Source organism: Xenopus laevis, chromosome 4L (assembly GCF_017654675.1).
Source record: "Xenopus laevis strain J_2021 chromosome 4L, Xenopus_laevis_v10.1, whole genome shotgun sequence".
NCBI classification, from domain to species: domain Eukaryota; kingdom Metazoa; phylum Chordata; class Amphibia; order Anura; family Pipidae; genus Xenopus; species Xenopus laevis.
In genome coordinates this window covers 142,525,362-142,544,540 of record NC_054377.1, presented here as the reverse complement: position 1 = coordinate 142,544,540, position 19,179 = coordinate 142,525,362, and the positions used below count along the sequence as shown (strand labels likewise).

The 19,179-nt window shown below is 40.3% G+C and overlaps 1 protein-coding gene across 1 annotated transcript in view; it reads left to right on the top strand.

Annotated features, from left to right (window-relative positions):
- The window catches only part of MGC147226.L (uncharacterized protein mgc147226 L homeolog), a 60,994-nt gene that overhangs the window by 34,230 nt on the left and 7,585 nt on the right, over positions 1–19,179 (top strand). Inside the window, 1 exon segment of the mRNA XM_041590887.1 lies at positions 9,497–9,614. Coding sequence (XP_041446821.1) covers positions 9,497–9,614 — 118 coding nt within the window.

Genomic DNA, 19,179 nt, shown 5'->3' with positions numbered 1-19,179 from the left:
TAGCCTCTGGGGGCCTCCAAGAACCTATTTGGAGTCAAATTGAAGTTTTTATTTGGGAAAAACGTCAAAACGAATTTGATCGAATGCACTATTACTTCAATTCGTATGATAAGAATTTGAGCAAATACGGACTATTCACCCGCATAAAAACCTTAGATTTATTTTTAATACATTTCAGATGGTCTCTTTTAATTTGAATTTCAAAGTTTTTTAAATTCGAAATTCGACCCTTGATAAATCTGCCCTAAATGTGTAGCCTTACAGAGCATTTACCTTTTTTTTTAGATGGGGTCAGTGACCCCCATTTAAAAATTTAAAAAAAAAGTCAGAAGGAGAAGGCAAATAATTAAAAAAAACTGTAAAAATAACTAAAGGAGACCAAGTTGCTTAGAATTAGCCATTGTATAACATATTAAAAGTTAACTTAAAGGGATTCTGTCATGATTTTTATGATGTATTTTTTTATTTATAAATTACAATGTTTTCACTGCAAGTAATTCAATTTATAATATAAAATGTTATTCCTGAACCAACGAGTATATTATTTTTATTTATAATATTGGTGTGTAGGTGCATCTCAGGTCATTTTGCCTGGTCATGTGCTTTCAGAAAGAGCCAGCACTTTAGGATGGAACTGCTTTCTGACAGGCTGTTATTTCTCCTACTCAATGTAATGTGTCTCAGTGGGACCTGGATTTTACTATTGAGTGCTGTTCTTAGATCTACCAGGCAGCTGTTATCTTGTGTTAGGGAGCTGCTATCTGGTTACCTTCCCATTGTTGTGTTGTTAGGCTGCTGGGGGGAAAGGGAGGGGGTGATATCACTCCAACTTGCAGTACAGCAGTATAGAGTGACTGAAGTTTATCAGAGCACAAGTCGCATAACTGGGGGCATCTGGGAAACTGACAATATGTCAGATTTTAAAATTAGATATAGAAAAATCTGTTTGTTTTTTTGAAAAAAGTATTTCAGTTCAGAAATCTGCTGGAGCAGCACTAACTGATGTGTTTTAAAAAAAAACAAAAACCATTTTTTCCTGTGACAGTATCCCTTTAAAGGAGAACCTTCCTTTTCAATATATTTTGCCGTTGTTCCTGTTGGAGCTTGCTGCTCTGGTTGGCAAGCTGTTGTACCACTATAAACACTGTCATGCCTTGTTAGTTGTTATTATTTACACTTAATTATAAATGTAATTCTAATAAATAGAATTCATCATTCGAGGGTTTATAAAAAATAAGAAACAAAAATGTTGCTCTTGTTGCACAGTAAAATAATGTGTAATATTGCGCTTTTATATTTTCTGCGTTGAGGCTGAAATGACAAGACAAATGCCTTCTCTGCCTTGTCTTAAAACTGTCCCTGCCATGGCAATACAACTGTTATCTGTAATTACTAGGCTAGTCTATCGCACAACAATTGTCATGAGCATTGTAATCCCCCAGCCAGAGAACTGAACTGGAAATGATATTCTGAGCAGGATTTATTGCCTGTGTATAGAACAGAACATGGCCCTGTGAGTATTAGATCTCGAAATTCCCCATAAAGTATATACAGGTATGGGACCTATTTTCCAGAATGCTCAGGACCTGGGGTGTACAGGATAAGGGGTCTTTCCATAATTTGTATCTTCATACCTTAAGTCTACCAAATAAACATTAAATAAACCCAATAGGCTGGTTTTGCCTCCAATAAGGATTAATTATATCTTAGTTGGGATCAAGTACAAGCTACTGTTTTATTACAGGGTGGAAAGGAGATAATTAATTATTTGGTTAAAATGGAATGGAGGAAGGATAGCCTTCCTGTAATTTGGAGCTTTCTGTATAATGGGTTTCTGGATCTTGGATCCACTACAGGATTGAATACTCTGCATGATATTTGTAACTCGCACAGTACCGTTATTCCAAAATTGACTGTAATCCCCCAGGCCAAACCTTTTATACAGTATATACTACAGGTATTAGATCCGTTATCCGGAAACCCATTATCCGGAAACCCATTATCCAGAAAGATCTGAATTACAGAATTGTAATCTCCCATAGACGCTGTTTTATCCAATAATCCACATTTTTAAAAAATGATTTCCTTTTTCTCTGTAATAATAAAACAGTAGCTTGTACTTGATCCCAAATAAGATATAATTAATCCTTATTGGAGGCAAAACCAGCCCATTGGGTTTATTTTATGGTTACATGATGTAGACTTAAGGTATGGAGATCCAAATTACGGAAAGACCTGTTATCCAGATTACCTCAGATCCGAGCATTCTGGGTAACAAGTCCCATACCTGTACTTAGTCTGTGAACTGTGGTTTGTTTGGGTTGGGGTGGTTGTCTTCGGTGAAGGTCAGTGCCGAACTGGAGGGTCCAAGGTCCCCCAGGGCTTCTAACACAAGGGCCCCCACCCCCCTTCAGACCCCGCTTCCACAGGCACAACCCTCTACAGGCCCCCCTGCCCCAGGCGCAACGCAACCCCCTCCCTCCGGGCCCTTTGCACGTACCTGTCTCTAGTTGCGCCCGTGATTGGGACCAGAGGAGCTGATCGGGAGACAGCAGGGGCAAGTGAAGGCAGCAAACAGGTGTGTGTCTGGGTCGGTGGGGCCCATTGTTTTTTCATACGAGGCTCCCCTCCGACCCCCGTCCTTACTGCAAAGCCCCCTCTGGACCGCTGGTGCGCACACACAACTCCCGCACACGCCCGTACCCACCCCTGCTAGTGCGTGCACCCTTTACTAAGCAAGACCAGGCCAGGAGGACAGGAGGTTGGCCTGGGTCAGCAGGGCCCATCCGGGTCCCGCCGACCCAGTCCGACCCTGGTCGGGGTTCTAGTACCATGTTCAGAAGCTTCTGTATTAATGCATCTCCTGTGCCCTTTCCCATAGGGGCAGAGTTCAGGCCCTTTGCTCCTTTATGAAATTGTCCTTTCTCATGGAGCAATCTATCCAGGTCTTCTAAAAAAGAGGGTGAACCCCCCGAATCGTTGATGCATGGGTGGTTAAAATAAAAGGGGCAAGTTCCCCGCCTGCAAAACAATATGGTGTATGTGCGGCTCTCTTTCCATGATTCTTACGTATGAGTGACGTGTGCCGACCGTCTAGGAGTTCAGCACCACCAGGCAGGATTTCCATAGTAAAGGAGAGGAGGAGCAGAATCTACAATTGTTGGCTTCTAAAAGCAAAGGACACTTTGACTCTCGAAGGATGGCTGAACTTCTCTCCCGTTTATCTCAAACACCCCTGGAAAGTTGTCGAACATGCAAATCTGGTCCGTTAAGAGAGAATTATGTGCAATATTTGTCTAGTAACTTTCACTTTATTCCAGAATGTCCTGCCAGTTGTTCCATTTCATTAAGGCTGCCAACAGGTGTCTTGCCTAGGCCTTTGCTGTATCAGCAGTGTCGTCAAAGTGCCAATAAACCATCGAAACATATGGAGCGAAATCCCAACTGCTGAGCTAATCTGGAAGGCTGGTGTTCCGAGGGCCGTGGAACAAAAATTGATCAATTACACAAATTAAGCATAGCCCTTCAGGAATTTGTTTTATTGGTCTGGACATCTGTTTCAGTATTGTCCAAATCCAAAAATCAAACGGGGCTCGGGGGCTGCCAAGTTTCAGCAAGAAAATCCAGTAGCTATAAAAGTACAACTGAAAGCCGCGGCGTTAATATTACGCCCATCTGCTGAATGTTATAGAAATATGCAGGCTTTTTATTTTCCTTGGGAATAACGTTTATTTTTACTGTGCCCAGTGTGACATTGGACAGCATTCTGCTCGCTTTATTGCAGAACAAACTATAAATGTTTCTTCAAAAATGCATTTATAATTGTGTTACGAGTCCTTGGTTAAGTGTCCGCGCCACCTGCCCTATTTATAATTAAAAACAGGGTTTGATTTTAAATAATCAGAACAGGGGCTATAAAATGAGTCATAATTTGATTTTCTTTTTTTCTTTTTTTTTTGAAATGTCATTATTTTGGACATTTTTAAATACACTCGGTTGTGAATGGTTCAGTGTTGCAGGAATGTAGAAATAATGATTAAATGCAGAACGTGGTCATTAGAAGTTGAATGGTATATAAAGACGATGCTGGTGCAGATGGAGCAATTTTTATTGTCGGATTGGGAGCACTGTAGGGCCTTCTCCTTGGTCCGACACATGCTGTGGTTGACTTATTTGCCTTGATGCCTGTAGAATTGATTGGAGACAGTTCCACTAAAATTCCTATATATATATTTATATATCTAGATGCTGCAATCAGTGACCCTAGCAAACAGAGGCTGTCCGTGCAGAAGACTATGTTGTCTGGCTAAACAATGGCTAGATAGTGATCAGGCAGGTTGGAAGATCCAATGAAAGGAGGAGGACATTAGATCATATATATAGTCTTCCCCAACCAGCCTGCACTTGGCCTCAATGTGATGTGATCTTTGGCTCAGGGGCCGAACAGATGTATCATCTTAATTTACTCCACCATTGGACAGGGACCTTACTTCTTGTAGCTCTTAAAACTAAAACGTACCACTTAATCTTGATTGTAATGATATATTGTTTGGAGCCACCATCACTTTATGCTTTTATCAGGTCCATACCAGAACTGTAAAGGCCACCACCAGGGTCAAACTGGGCCGAAGGGACATCTGAAAAAAAAAAAACAACGGTCCTCACTAACCCGGACCCGATAATCGACCCTCACTAACCCGGACCCCAGCTGCCCCCTGTCCCCGATCACAGCAGAAGTAAGTTAAGGTGCACGAGGGGGGGGGGTTGATTGTTGCTGTGAGAGTGGGCAGATGGTGGGAGCCCCAATGAGCCCCTCACACCCTCGTTTGACCCTGGCCATAACTACATACATACTTAGATTAAAGAGTACCAGTCAGAACCACATATGCACTGTCAAGTTCAACTATTCTAAATGATCTCGCTCTCAAGGTTTATTCAACGTTTCGGCTCATTAATAGAGCCTTCATCAGGATGAGCCATCTCATAAGTGAAAATCTGAAGTGAAAACCTATATATTCACCTGTCACTTAATTTACATAATCTATAGGAGGTAGTATGCTTCTTTTAAACTTCCAGCACCCACCAAGGCTAATAGTGAGAAGAATATATGAGACCATAAGAGAGAACATTTTCAGCTGCAGGTAGGGTGAGATGTGTGGAGAAGGCCTGTTTGCTCTCCCATTTACTGTACTCCTGAAAGATTGGGTTGAAGGCAAGTTAGGGTGAGATTTGGGGTAAATGTGCATATTGTAGTAACTATGGCTAAAACATCAATATTTTCCTACGCTTGTAACTTTGTTGTGAGCTTAAGGGGAGCCCTGACCAAAGGTTGGTCTTTCAAGAGGGCTTGTACCACCGACATAAAACAAAAAATACCAAGAAGTAAAGTAACTAATATATGGTAGAATAATTGTGGCCAAGCAGAGCAGCGTTCTGCATCTGTTGGAAAGAACCCATGCAGATATGGCCCTCACGAACAAGATGGCGTCTGTGTGAAAACAAAATGGCAGGTGCTAAAGGTTAAATGGCAGATCAGAGTCAAACGCTTCAAAATGTGAAAGCTCTATTGTGTCTGCAGCTGAGGGGTGGAACTCTTGCACGAACGAGATGATTTTCCTGTCACCGTTTTAACTGGCAAGAGTAATTTTCAGTCATTTAGCAAATTCTCTGTTGCATTGATTTCTCCTTTTATTCAATGAAACCTTCACAAGACCTGGAAGATTTGATCTGCGGCACAAAGATGGCTTGTTTGTGATCCGGCACGGCGGGGATTGATGTGAGACGCTACAGAAGAAAGCCGTGTATTAGATAAAGCACAAGCGTGTTTGCAAGATACAACAGAGCGAGTGCGAGCAATCATCTGTCCCACGGCCGTCACAGGCGTTTGAACAAATAACAGGCTTTTACGTTCTCACAGATCTCGTCTTGTTTGTTGTCAGTGTATACACAGACGCGACACGGTTAGATCGGTTTTAAATTCAGCACATAATCCAGCGGTGGCAAAGTCTGTTTTCACAGTGTATTAGCTGAAATAGTAAATCCTCATTTTCTTCAGTGGAATTCTGACCTTCCCGGGTTCTCCTCTGTCACACAGTTTGGGAGTGGATGTAAAATACTAATTTGTTTTTAAGGCAGTGATGCCCAACAAGCAGACAGTCTACTCTCAATTGTGGCCCTGGAGCCAGACGATCCACCAGCAAACCTAATTTTGTTTAAAGGGGAACTATCGTGAAAATGAAAATTGAATATAAACTTCAGCAAAATAAGAAACTTTGTAAATACAATCAATTAATTATTCTGCATTGTTTCTGAAATAATCAAGTTTATCTTCACTATTCCTCTCTCAGCATCTGTTTCTCTTCATTCTGTCTTCATGCAGCAGATGGGTGTCAGATATTTATTGACAGTTAGATCCAATATATCTTATAGGGACTCTTTTCCTATCAGATATATTAGAGTTCATTCAAATAACTGATTCCAGTACAAACAAAATCTAACAAAATAACTGCCTTTTGCACAAATTCTGCATGTAGAGAGACATGATGTCTGGTGATTTTAATAGAGTGAGCTCTAAAGCTGGCCACAGATGCAAAGATCCGATAGTACGAATCAACGTATGATCGGACTTCCCCATCTCCCGACCTGCCACTAACCATTCCGATCAAATAAAGTACAAAAGAACAGATCAGACTATGTTCGAAAAGTTAAGTCCGACTAAAGCTAGTGACAGTCTCCCTCTGAAAATCGTATGAACGGCAATACATGCAGAGATATTATCGGCAGCCAACAGAAATCTTTTAACCTGTCCAATCTACCAAACGACCGATCTCCGCCGGACGAAAAATGTCGGGACTCCCAACACACGGTCCGAAAATAGTAGAAAATAGTAGTCCTCGACTCGTACGATCAGATCTTTGCGTCTATGGCCAGCTTAATACATCTTCTAGGCAAAAGGAGCCTCCCTATAAGATATATTGGATCTAACTGTCAATGAATATCTGACACCCAACTGCTGCATGAAGAGAGAATGAAGAGAAACAGATACTGAGAGAGGGAGAGGGATAGTGAAGACAAACTGTATTATTTCAGAAATGGTACAGAATTTTTAATTGATTGTATTTAGAAAATGTTCTTTGTGCCAGTGGCAGTTTTGTTATTGCTTGTGCTCCTTGAGTGCTTGCTCCCACACACAATAACATACAAATAAGGGGCATGCAAGGAGAAGGCGACACCCACACAGTGCCTATTGCTTTCATCTATTATGTTATGCAAAGATGTCGCCAGATTTTGTTGGGTGCTGTAAATGTGGGTAAAAAAACACATTGTTTTGTGCACTTTGCACCCAGCAGGCAGTTAGTAGCTCATAGCAGTCTCATCCACATATCTCCTTGTTCTTTTGCACTGCCGCAGTTTAGACACCCATGTGTTCATGAGGGGGTAGCCCAGAGCACCTTTCTATTCTACCACCTTTCTATATAAGCATCCCCCTACAAACGAGGAAGGTGCAATCACCTTACTCATTTCTAGGGATTCACCAAATCCAGGATTCGGTTCAGGGTTTGTCCAGGATTCTGCCTTTTCAGCAGGATTAGGATTCCACTGAATCCTCGTGCCTGGCCGAACGGAATCCTAATTTGCATATATCAAATTAGGGACGGGAAGGGAAATCATGTAACTTTTTGTCACAAAACAAGACACTAGAAAAAATGTTTTTTCCTCTTTTTCCATTCCCGTCCCTAATTTGCATATGCAGATTTGGATTCGGCCAAATTTTTCATGAAGAATTCAGGGATTCGGCCGAATCCCGAATAGTGGATTCAGTCCACCCCGAATAATTTCTAAAGAGCAAGACTCCTTGCCATGACAGAAGTGACCTGTGTCCTCACCTTTGAGTGACTCCTATATGGTCTCTGAACTCTCCCTTGTGGGGGGCAAGCAGGGGGCTCATAGAATTTGTTACAACGTAAAGAAGATGTAGACAGTTGGGGAATAAGTAATAGGTTTCTTGTAGCATGAATAACTGGTACCACTGTTGGGAACTCTTTATTCTCTGTATGATACCCAAAACTTTCCAACCTGGTCTTTGGTGACTGACACCTGTAACTAGCGGACCAACTAAACAAAATGTTCTTTATCATACTGACCATGGATCTACTCTTTAGAGCAACATGGGTGTTTCCACGTTTGAGTTCTGAATCATTGTTTGTTTATTCCAAGTTTTTTTAAACCATACTTTAAAGCCATAGTTCCCAAACTATGGGGCTGGACACCAAGGGGTGGGACAAAGAGAAACCGTGAGTGCTCGGTCTAATCCATGTTGTAGTGTTGACTAACCTCTATTTCTACTGTGCTTGGACTAACGTTCTGGAGTTGACCAACTTCTACAAATGATATACAACCATTACTTGCCCACACAAAAGAGGAAAATATATTGCCAGCCCTCAAGTTCAGCCTGTGCGAATTCCTTCCAAAAATTTTGGCCAAATTAAGTAAGCTTAATGACGTCGATTTTTACTGTAAATTGTTAACTGTTCTGAAGTCCAAAGGCACCTCTTGTATTTATCCAGCATTCTGGATAGCAGTCACACACGCAACACACATACACACTCTGAGCTTTCTGGATAACAGGTTCCAATCCTATAGCTGTATAACTAACTGTGAATCCTTTTAGATGTAGGTTATCTATTTAGTAAAATATGTTTATACTACACTTAAACTTACACCTACACTTTTTGCTTTTAATTTGTACCCGACCTACAGCTTTTGGGAGCTCCAAATTCCACCTTTCCTTAGCTGACTGAGGATTATGGGAGCTGTATTTCCCAACAGCTGCATTTGCCGTCCCCGCTTTCCCTGGATATGATCGAGCTTTCCCATTCAGATGCCTTTCTCATAAAAAACAATTACATGGACTTCAGCTTCTCCACACTAACAGCACGCTCCTCCAGAGGCTTATTTTCCATACACTAAGCTGCCTCTCAGAATAAACAGCTCCTGTGACGGCTTAAATGAGCCTCGTGAAAATACTGAATGAACCTCCTGATAAGCCACAGGCAGCTGGATGAGGCTTTTCATCTAGTGAATTGTGAGTTTAGCCAAGCGCTGCTCAGGGCCTGTTTCAAGGAAGGACTTATTGCTCAGGGCCCTCCAGCCTTGGAAAGAAAATGCTTTGAGACTGGACGTCCCCATAATGAATACTACAGATGTGTATCAATTATTATACAACATCATTATTTGTGTTTGTATGAACTGAAAGAATGAACTCCGTGATTAACACTTGCTTCGCAGAGTTGGGGTACTGAGTTTGATTCCGCCCAGGGCACTGTAATAAAATATCTGAAAGTATATGAGAAATCTTTCCCATCGCAAGCCTCAAACAGGACTACATACAAATACCTAGAAAGTGCACTAATCACACACGGTTCTTTTTCAGTATGATAGAAATTAACATTCTCGGGAACAGACCGTGTCCTACTCTTTGATTCTTCTCTTTCAGTTCCCCACCCCCAGAAGCAGTTAGCGTACAACACATCCAAAGCCGGGGTGGTGAAGTTGACTCAGACTTTGGGAACAGAATAGATTGACAGAGGAGTAAGGGTTAACTGCATATCACCGTAAGTATCATCACGAATAATTATTTATTATTTTTATTATTTTTTTAATAATAATAACACACATTAATAAAGCGACAACATATGCCACAGTACAATAAATGGGTTTATACAGTTTACATACAAAGCAACCAATAACCGATACAATATGTGAAGAGGGCCCTGCCCAAAAGAGCTTACAATCTGAAATATAAGAGAACCACTGGATGTATCATGTAGAAAGGCGATATCTTTGTCTGATGCACCTTTGGTCTATTATGAGTACAGGTATGGGAACTATTATCCAGAATGCTCGGGCCCTGGGGGGTTTTTGGGATAAAGGGTCTTTTTGTAACGTGGATCTCCAGACCTTCGTCTACTAAATAATCATGTAAACATTAGTTAAACCCAATAGGATGGTTTTGCTTCCAATAAGGATTAATTATAACTTATTTGGCATCAAGTACAAGCTACTGTTTTATTATAACAGAGGAAAAGGAAATCATCTTTGAAAATGTGAATTATTTGTTTAATATAGAGTCTGTCTGCGGCCTCCCATAATTCAGAGCTTTCTGGTTAGTGATAAAAGCTACATCTTGTGATGTTAGTCTGGTTTCAACTGACCAGTAGTGATGGGCAAATTTGTCACAAATTCGCCACTAAATTTGCGAATTTCCCATGAAATACACGAAACGGGACTAAAATTTGCAAAATGTGAATTTTGATGCCAGCGACAATTGACGCACATTAAAGTAAATGCCCGTCTGTTTAATTGTCGCTGGCATTGAAACCGTCGCCAGTGTCGAAACCGCTGCGGCAAATTCACAATTTTATTTGCCGACGGCAAAAGCGGAAATTCGCCACAAATTTGCGCCTGACGAATACGTTCGTCCATCACTACTGACCAGGGAAAATTCAGAGGACACTTCTTGGCTAATTAAATTAATTTCATCACAATATTCACACCATACACCAATATTTTCCTATGTCTGAAACATTATTATTAGCTATGGGGTCACTGCCCTAAGTGTGGACCTCCAAAGGGGAATCGGAGCTGCTACGAAAATCCAACAACTACTTATTTTAGGTAACATAATCACATGCCCTTTATGAGTTCTTAAAGGGGTTGTTCACCTTTAAATTAATTCTAGTATGATGTAGAGAGTGATATTCTGAGTCAATTTGCAATTGGTTTTCATTTTTTATTACTTGTGGTTTTTGAGTAATTTAGCTTTTTATTCAGCAGCTCTTCAGTTTGCAATTTCAGCAATCTGGTTGCTAGCGTCCAAATTATCCTAGTAACCATGCACTGATTTAAATAAGAGACTGCAATATGAATAGAAGAGACTTGAATAGAAAGATGAGTAATAAAAAGTAGCAATAACAATACATTTGTAGCCTTACTGAGCATTTGTTTTTTAGATGGGGTCAGTGACCTCCATTTGAAAGCTGGAAAGAGTCAGAAGAAAAAGCAAATTATTCAATAACAGTAAAAAATAAAAAATGAAGGCCAATTGAAAAGTTGCTTAGAATTAGCCATTTTATAATATACTAAAAAGACAACGTAACTTGATGTAAAGGCCAACTAAACAAAATTATTTTCTTGACTTATGAAGTGAGTGGCATTTGCTCCAACGTTTTTATAACCGTGACAAGTGTTTCAAAAAAAATGATACTTTTATGTACATTATAGGTACAGTGTCCAGCGAGTCAGCAAGGAAACACTTGCAAAGCGGCCACCTTATCAGGCTTCATAACTCCATTTTATTGATATCACACGGGGAATAATTACAGCCGGTAATAAACATGAGATGTTTATGGCTTAATAGGAGCGGCAGTTTAAGCGACAGCGCTGCCTACACAAAGGCATTTCTTTCCCCCATTCTTCTATTTTGTAGTAAATCCAAACGATTAATTTTATAGCACATGAGCTGTGAATAAACACTTTTCATTTAAAATTTCAATTTCCTTTATGAATAGGGTGATCTATAATTTAGAGGGCTGTTCAGCCTGCTTGCCAGCTGTCAAGGGGGCGACGGGTGTTGAATTTAAACACAGGTTTTGGTGCCCCTTTGTAGCTACAATTCTAAATCTATTTTTAAACAGGGAATATTATCCATAAAGTCCCTTCAGTAAAGTATGGGGAGTAGCTTCTTGCATGTGCAGGACCTAAACTGTGAATACACCGTTTGGCCACTAGTGGAGCTGTTGCACTGTTTGTGTCAGTCACTGTTTGTTTTACAGGTGCTTACTGTAATATGAGAGACCCTGTGTATGGATGTGTATTATGTCTTTGTGAGAACAAATCACATCCCAGACCAGAGCAAGAAAACTCCCAGCCAGCCAAACTTTAGCCTCACTCAGGGTCGGACTGGGCCGGCTAGACACTGGGAAAAAACCTGGTGGGCCCCGCCAGCCCAGATCCGCTGCCTGAAACTCTTCACTCCTTAAAAGACAAGGATAGTTAAACTAAAGAAGTAGCTAGAAATGTTGTACATGATGTTTTGTGCTTTTGTACCAGCCCAAGGCAACCACAACCCTTTAGCAGTAAAGATCTGTGTCTCCAAAGATGCCCCAGTAGCTCCCCATCTTCTTTTCTGCTGATTCACTGCACATGCTCTGTGCTGCTGTCACTTACTGAGCTTAGGGACACACTCACAATATACAGTACACATAGAATAGAAATGTCACAATATAAGGCTGATTAGTAATTAATACACATAATTACTACATGGCAGCACAGAAACCAGTGCAATTAGCACCAGAATTTAATAATCAGCCCTGTGGCATCAGCTTATTTTACAGACCAACCTCATTTCCATATTCATTTTTAGGGTTAAGTTCTCCTTTAACCTCTCCTGCCCTGACCAATAGAAAAAAAGCAATTACGTTCTGGTCGGGGGGGGGGGAGGATGGAAGAGCTTTGTGGCTGGTGAGGGGGGCCTTGAAGTTGGCAGAGAGGGGGGGCTCGGGCTGGTGTCTGATGTGTCAGCCCAGTGGGCCCAGACCCCCCCCCCAGTCCCATACTGGCCTCATTCGATCCATACCAGCCTGTTCCCAACTAGCAGCATACTCACAGGGGGAAGTACATTTCTTGGGCAGTTTCAGCTGAATATTTGTTTTTCCATTAAATTAAGAAATTATTAAGTGAGACTGTCCAAATGTTGGCTTTCCTATCTGGTGGGTGGGCTTATGGTTGGTTGTTAAACAGAGTCAGTAGCAATGAAGTTGGTTCTATTTGATTCAACCAAAAAACACAGATTTTTTTTGTGGGTCTGGGTTTTTGTTGCAACCCTACCTTTTTTTTTTACAGTTGAAGGTGGCCATTGTCACATGAACGGAGAATAATGAAAATTTAAGGAGGCTTAAGCTGGCTATACAAGTAAAGAGCTGCTTGTTTTGGAAAGATCACCAAAATAAGTAGATTTCTACCCAGTCCCTGAAATGCCCACCTTAAGGTGGCTGATATCTGGCTGATCTCAGTGACAGCAATACAGGAGGTCGGAGCAACGAGACGATGTGGTCCTTGTTCTGACGGGATTTTTAAACTCGTCCTGTTTATATCTGGAGGGCCCCATACACGGGTCAATTAGCTGCCGAGATTGGCTGTCAGAAACTTTATCGGCCTGTGTATAAAAGACTAACTGTAAACAAATTCGATGAACAGACAGCACCACACTTGAGATATATTCTTAAAAGGCCTTTATTCCAAAAGGGCTTATTTCAGGACAGACAAACAGCAGCGACGTTTCAGGCTCACAATCGCTTGAAAAAAAGGGATTGTGAGCCTGAAACGTCGCTGCTGTTTGTCTGTCCTGAAATAAGCCCTTTTGGAATAAAGGCCTTTTAAGAATATATCTCAAGTGTGGTGCTGTCTGTTCATCGAATTTGTTTACAGAACGGGTGGAAGTGGCCACCTCAGACCTGCACCTGCATCCAATATACCCTAAGGGTGAGTGCTGATTTCTAATCTCTATTTATAATAGACTGTCATATATAAGTATACAGTTATACACTCTCCCATAGAAAACTATTGATAGCATCCCCAATTAGAATTGTTGCCCTCCTAAACTGGAGGGGGTAGGGTGCACAGCACAAGCCAAAGCCAGATTACAGATTCCGGTTTAGGATCTGTTATCCAGAAATCCGTTATCCAGAAAGCTCCAAATTACAGAAAGGCCATCTCCCATATACTCCACTTAATCCAAATTTATTTTTTTCAAATTTATTTCCCTTTTTCTGTAATCATAAAACAATACCTTGTACTTGATTCAAACTAAGATGAGGTATGAAGATCCAAATTACAGATCTGTTATCCGGAAAACCCCAGGTCCCTAAAATTCTGTATAACAAGTCCCATACCTGTACTAGAGGCAAGGTATTCCAGTCTGGCTTTCCTTGTCACCCTACTCTTTTTTTTTTTTTGCATTTGAAGGCGGCAATTGTCTGACTGAGGTTCGGGTAATGGGCATGGCCAGAATGGGCTATGGTAGAACTGGAACGTTCTGTGACCTGCTTATCACAGCCGCAGAGAGAGTGCAAGATTATGCACCAGAGACAATAACAGGGCAATCCTGGGAAACAAGGCACACATTATATCATTCTAGCTCATTTGACATCTGTCATTTCATTCTAGCTCAGTCTCACTAAAAAAAAAAAAAAAGACCCTTTGTTCTCTATAATATTACCCTGCAGCTTGATGATTTGTATGCAGAAGAAAAACTGGGGAGATGAGACAATTAAAAAAAATGCATGTGTCTATCCCTTTATCTTATTGTTAACTGGTCAGGCTTTAAAGCTCTTATGAGCCATTTAGATATAGAAGCCTAATCACGCCTAATTTTCTGCTGCCGAGGCAGGTAATCTCTTAAAACAGGAAGGAGGCAGAATAAAATACTGTATATATTGCTTTGTGCAACTAGAGAAAGTGTACGGGTATGGGACCTGTAATCCAGAATGCTCGGGACCTGGGGTTTACCGGATACCGGATCTTTCCTTGATTTGGATCTTAAGTCTACTAGAAAATCATGTAAACATTAAATAAACCCAATAGGCTGGTTTTGCTTCCAATAAGGATTAATTATATCTTAGTTGGGATCAAGTACAAGCTACTGTTTTATTACTACAGAGAAAAAGGAGATCGTTTTTAAAAATTTCGACTATTTGGATAAAATGGAATCTATGGGAGATGGCCTTTCTGTTGTTTGGAGTTTTCTGGATAAAGCTTTTACGAATAACAGATCCCCTTCCCTACATGTATATATCATTTGAATTAGTCATTATATTTGACCATTTAACATGTCTAAACATTGATATATATATATATATATATATATATATATATATATATATATATATATATATATATATATACAGGTATGGGACCTATTATCCAGAATGCCTGGGACCTGGGACTTTCCTGTTAACGGGTCTTTCTATAATGTAGGATCTTTACACTTTAAGGCTACTAGAAAATCAAGTAAACATTAAATAAACTCAATAGGCTGGTTCTGCTTCCAATAAGGATTAATTATATCTTAGTTGGGATCAAGTACAAGCAACTGTTTTATTATTACACAGAAAAAGGAAATCATTTTTAAAAATTTGGATTATTTGATTATAATGGAGTCTATGGGAGACAGTCTTTCCTTAATGCGGAACTTTCTGGGTAACGGGTTTCCGGATAATGGATCCCATACCTGTAAATATATATATATATGTGTATATATATATATATATATATATATATATATATATATATATATATAGATATTTATATATATATATATATATCTATCTATATATATATAGATAGATAGATAGATAGATAGATAGATAGATAGATAGATAGATAGATAGATATATCTATATATACATATATGTAAATCTATATATATATATATATATATATATTTTATTTTTTTATTTTTATTGGGGGAGGGGGGCATTCTAATCATATCCTTTTAATAATAAGAAAAGGCAAGAAAATGCTTTCAATCTGTGCTCTTATTCAGGTTTCTGTGAAACCCCAGAGATGCATCTGCTGAGCAACTGTGTATTTGTGTGTGCAGTGGCCCTACCTGCAGCGAGTGTTTCATTACTGAACTAGATCATGCCTGGCTGATTTGCTTCATTAAGTATTCTTTTATTAATCTCCTAATTGCAGAAGTGGCCTGTCACTTCCTCACATAATGGAGTCCTCTTGCTCATTAAATCGACTAACTCCTGCACTGCCGGAGGGGTCCAGTCTCTAGTATTTTAATGAGGGAGGTGGAATTGCAGGGTGCATTTAGCAAGCCATTATTTAATATGGCAGATTTACTGTAAATAATAGGAACACTTTTGTTTTTCCAGCTAAATACAGTAAAAGGTGGTTTGTACAATTTAACATCAATTAGAAGCCAGTTAGACCACTTACAGGTTATTAGCATAGCCAGCCAACCTTGGGAGAAGCTCGCTTCTCATCTCTTTCATTATATTAATCCATGGTAACAGCGCATGGAGAAACCTTAATGCTGGCGGAGCATATACTTCATATTGTTTACTCATTGGGGCTCATTTACAATTTACGTGAACTGTAATATCCAAGACAAAAAAAAAGAGAAAATTAATGGGTAAACAGCCGATGATTAAGGGGTCTTCCCAAAACGCATTCATGGACGCATCCACAGCAGCCACCTGTTTTTTTTTTGCTAATCATAGTTTATCAAGGGTCGAATTTCGAATTGAAAAAACTTCGAAATTCAAAAAGAGCAACAGAAATTAAGTCAAGGTTTTTTTTTTTGGTCAAATAGGTCAGTTTTCGATCGAATGGGTTCGTATACGAATCGTACCAATCGAAGGAAGATCCAATTCGATTCTAAGTTTTTCCCCCCAAAAAACTTTGATTGACTCCAAATAGGAGGAGGTCCCCCATAGGCTTAAACAGCAATTCAGCAGGTTTTACATGGCGAATGGTCGAAGTCGAATTTTTAAAGAGACAGTACATGATATATTTTTTTCAAATTTGAATCGAATTTGGACTATTCCCTAGTCCAAGTATACAAAAAATAGCTCGAAATTCTATTTTTTTCATTCGAAAATTAACCGCGACCTTTGATAAATCTACCCCTTAATCATCTGCAGTCCATCTGTGATATCTGGGTGAGATTACAACTAAAAATTTAAATTATCTTTAAAATGCCCCTTTATTGGAATCCTAGGGTCCCTGTCTGTGTTTCAGATGAGGGGTGAGTGTGTCTAACGGTCCCTGGCAGAAGATGAGTAGACTTTAGCTCCCTATCAGGTCAGCCTAGCTGCTGATTGGCTCCTATCTTACAGTGCAATGTGCTGAATGGCGCAGTCTCCCCTGCACATCCTGGGAAAAGGAGACAGCAGGAAGTGGAACAGATGGGCGGGACTAGTGTTTTTTTTTGCAGACATTTTGAATAAATCAGCTAAAAAACACTAGTACTTTTCTCAGCATATTCTTTTTATATTTAAAAGAGTATAATACACTGACTGTAATACTGGCTATAATACACTGACTGGTGCAGGTCTCAGTCCCAATCATTGTGTGGGAGCACCAACAATTCCAGTTGTCAGACAGCAGTCCAAAATTGAATTGGGAACAGTAGACAGCAATCTTATTTTCGATGTTCCTTAATATATCAGACCTAGTGGTTCAGGCTGCTCTAATGCTATAAATAACATATTATATAATGTGTAATGTGGCTATCCATGCAGGTACCAAATATGTTCTGTTTATTTGAAACTACAGCCTGTAGGGGCAGATCTGAGGGAGAGTAAAGCTCCCCATAGACGTAGGGTTGCCACCTTTTAAAATAACCTTTACCGGCAGGTGGAGGGGCGGTGTTAAAGGGGCGGGCCATGACAATAAAGGGGGTGGGGCCAGGGCTCGCCATTGGCTGGCCGGATTGTGACGCCAAAGGAGGCGGAGCCAAACGCGCAAATTTGGCAAGAAACCCAGGAAAAAAGGTAAGTTTGGAGCAGGCTGGGGGCAGGCCACGGGCTTTTTTAAAGTGTATTACAAATTTACCGGCAGCTACATTGCCAGTAAATTTGTAATACCGGCCCTGGCCTTGGCCGGTGTTTTACTGGCTTGGCCGGTAAAATACCGGCCGGGTGGCAACACTACATAGACGCGACGATTCTTCTTGCCAAACGACTGATTTTAGGGAAGCCCGACCGATCCTTCGAAATTATTGTGCGGTTAGTGGGATTCAAATGATCGTACATCTTACGATTTTTCGGCCGACATCTGTCAGGAAATTGATCGGTCCCAGTGCAATCTATCTATGTTTGCAGGGCCAAGCAGGCAGCTCCCCTTTGTTTTCCTGGCAAATTGGTCTTTTTAGTTGATGGACAATTCGTTCTGAGAAGATCGTGGTCTCACGATCAGGATCTGATCTTTTAAAAATCTCAACATCTATGGCCAGCTTGAGGAAGGAGTTGCTGAGGCTCACTTAAACCTTTGCCAATGCCCAATCTACACAGTGAGAAGAGGCAATGGCAGATTAAATATTTAATTTAGACTGACTGACTGTGATTAGGTTGGTCACAGCATTGTCTGGGGTGGTTTGATAAAATTGCCCCCGAGGGATGTTTGTTTCTCTCCCATCCACCCCTACAAGGTTTTAATCCTTTTCTTCTAAACTTCTCTCGTTGCCTGTTCAAGAAGTCATTCCAGCTCCTATTGAAGGCACTAAGAAGTCTAAAAAGTTTCTTTTTTTCTGTGTTCTTTTGGCTGAAAGGCAGATAATCTTGAAACATACAGTAAGTCACTTGGCAACTACGTTGCTTTATTATCCCTGGGTAAATATCATCAGGTCCAGGGCCTTTGTTTTACATATCACATATTAGTCTTGTTTGAATTCCAGTCAACCAGCCAGGAATTGTTTTATTTGTGTAGATAGTGAAATAATCTGTTTCCATCACTCAATTTACCTGCCTTTGATACCAAGGGTCCAGCTTTCTCCTGCTTCATACTATGAGCCATATTCAATTAGATAAGAAAAACGTTTCTTCTTATTCAATACCAGAGTTTTCCATACAGTCAGATGCAATTCAATGAGAAAAATGTTCATTGTTTTTCTCATGAAAACTCCATTGAAGTCTATGGAAAAAGCTGAATTAGAAGTAGCATTTGTGTGTATTTTGTCCCCAACTAGAAAGTTCTTTTCTTCTAGTCTGAAGGGGAGGCCTCTGGTACGGTGATCTACTTTATGGGTAAAAAGGTCCCCTGCTATTTGTCTATAATGTCCTCTAATGTACTTGTAAAGTCTAATCATGTCCCCCCGCAAGCGCCTTTTTTCCAGAGAAAACAACCCCAACCTTGACAGTCTCCCCTCATAATTTAAGTCTTCCCTCCCTCTAACCAGTTTAGTTGCACTTAGTCTCTGCACTCTCTCCAGCTCATTTATATCCCTCTTAAGGACTGGAGTCCAAAACTGCCCCCATACTCCAGATGAGGCCTCACCAGGGACCTATAAAGAGACAGAATTATGTTTTCATCCCTTGAGTTAATGCCCTTTTTTATACAAGACAGAACTTTATTTGCTTTAGTAGCCACAGAATGACACTGCCCAGA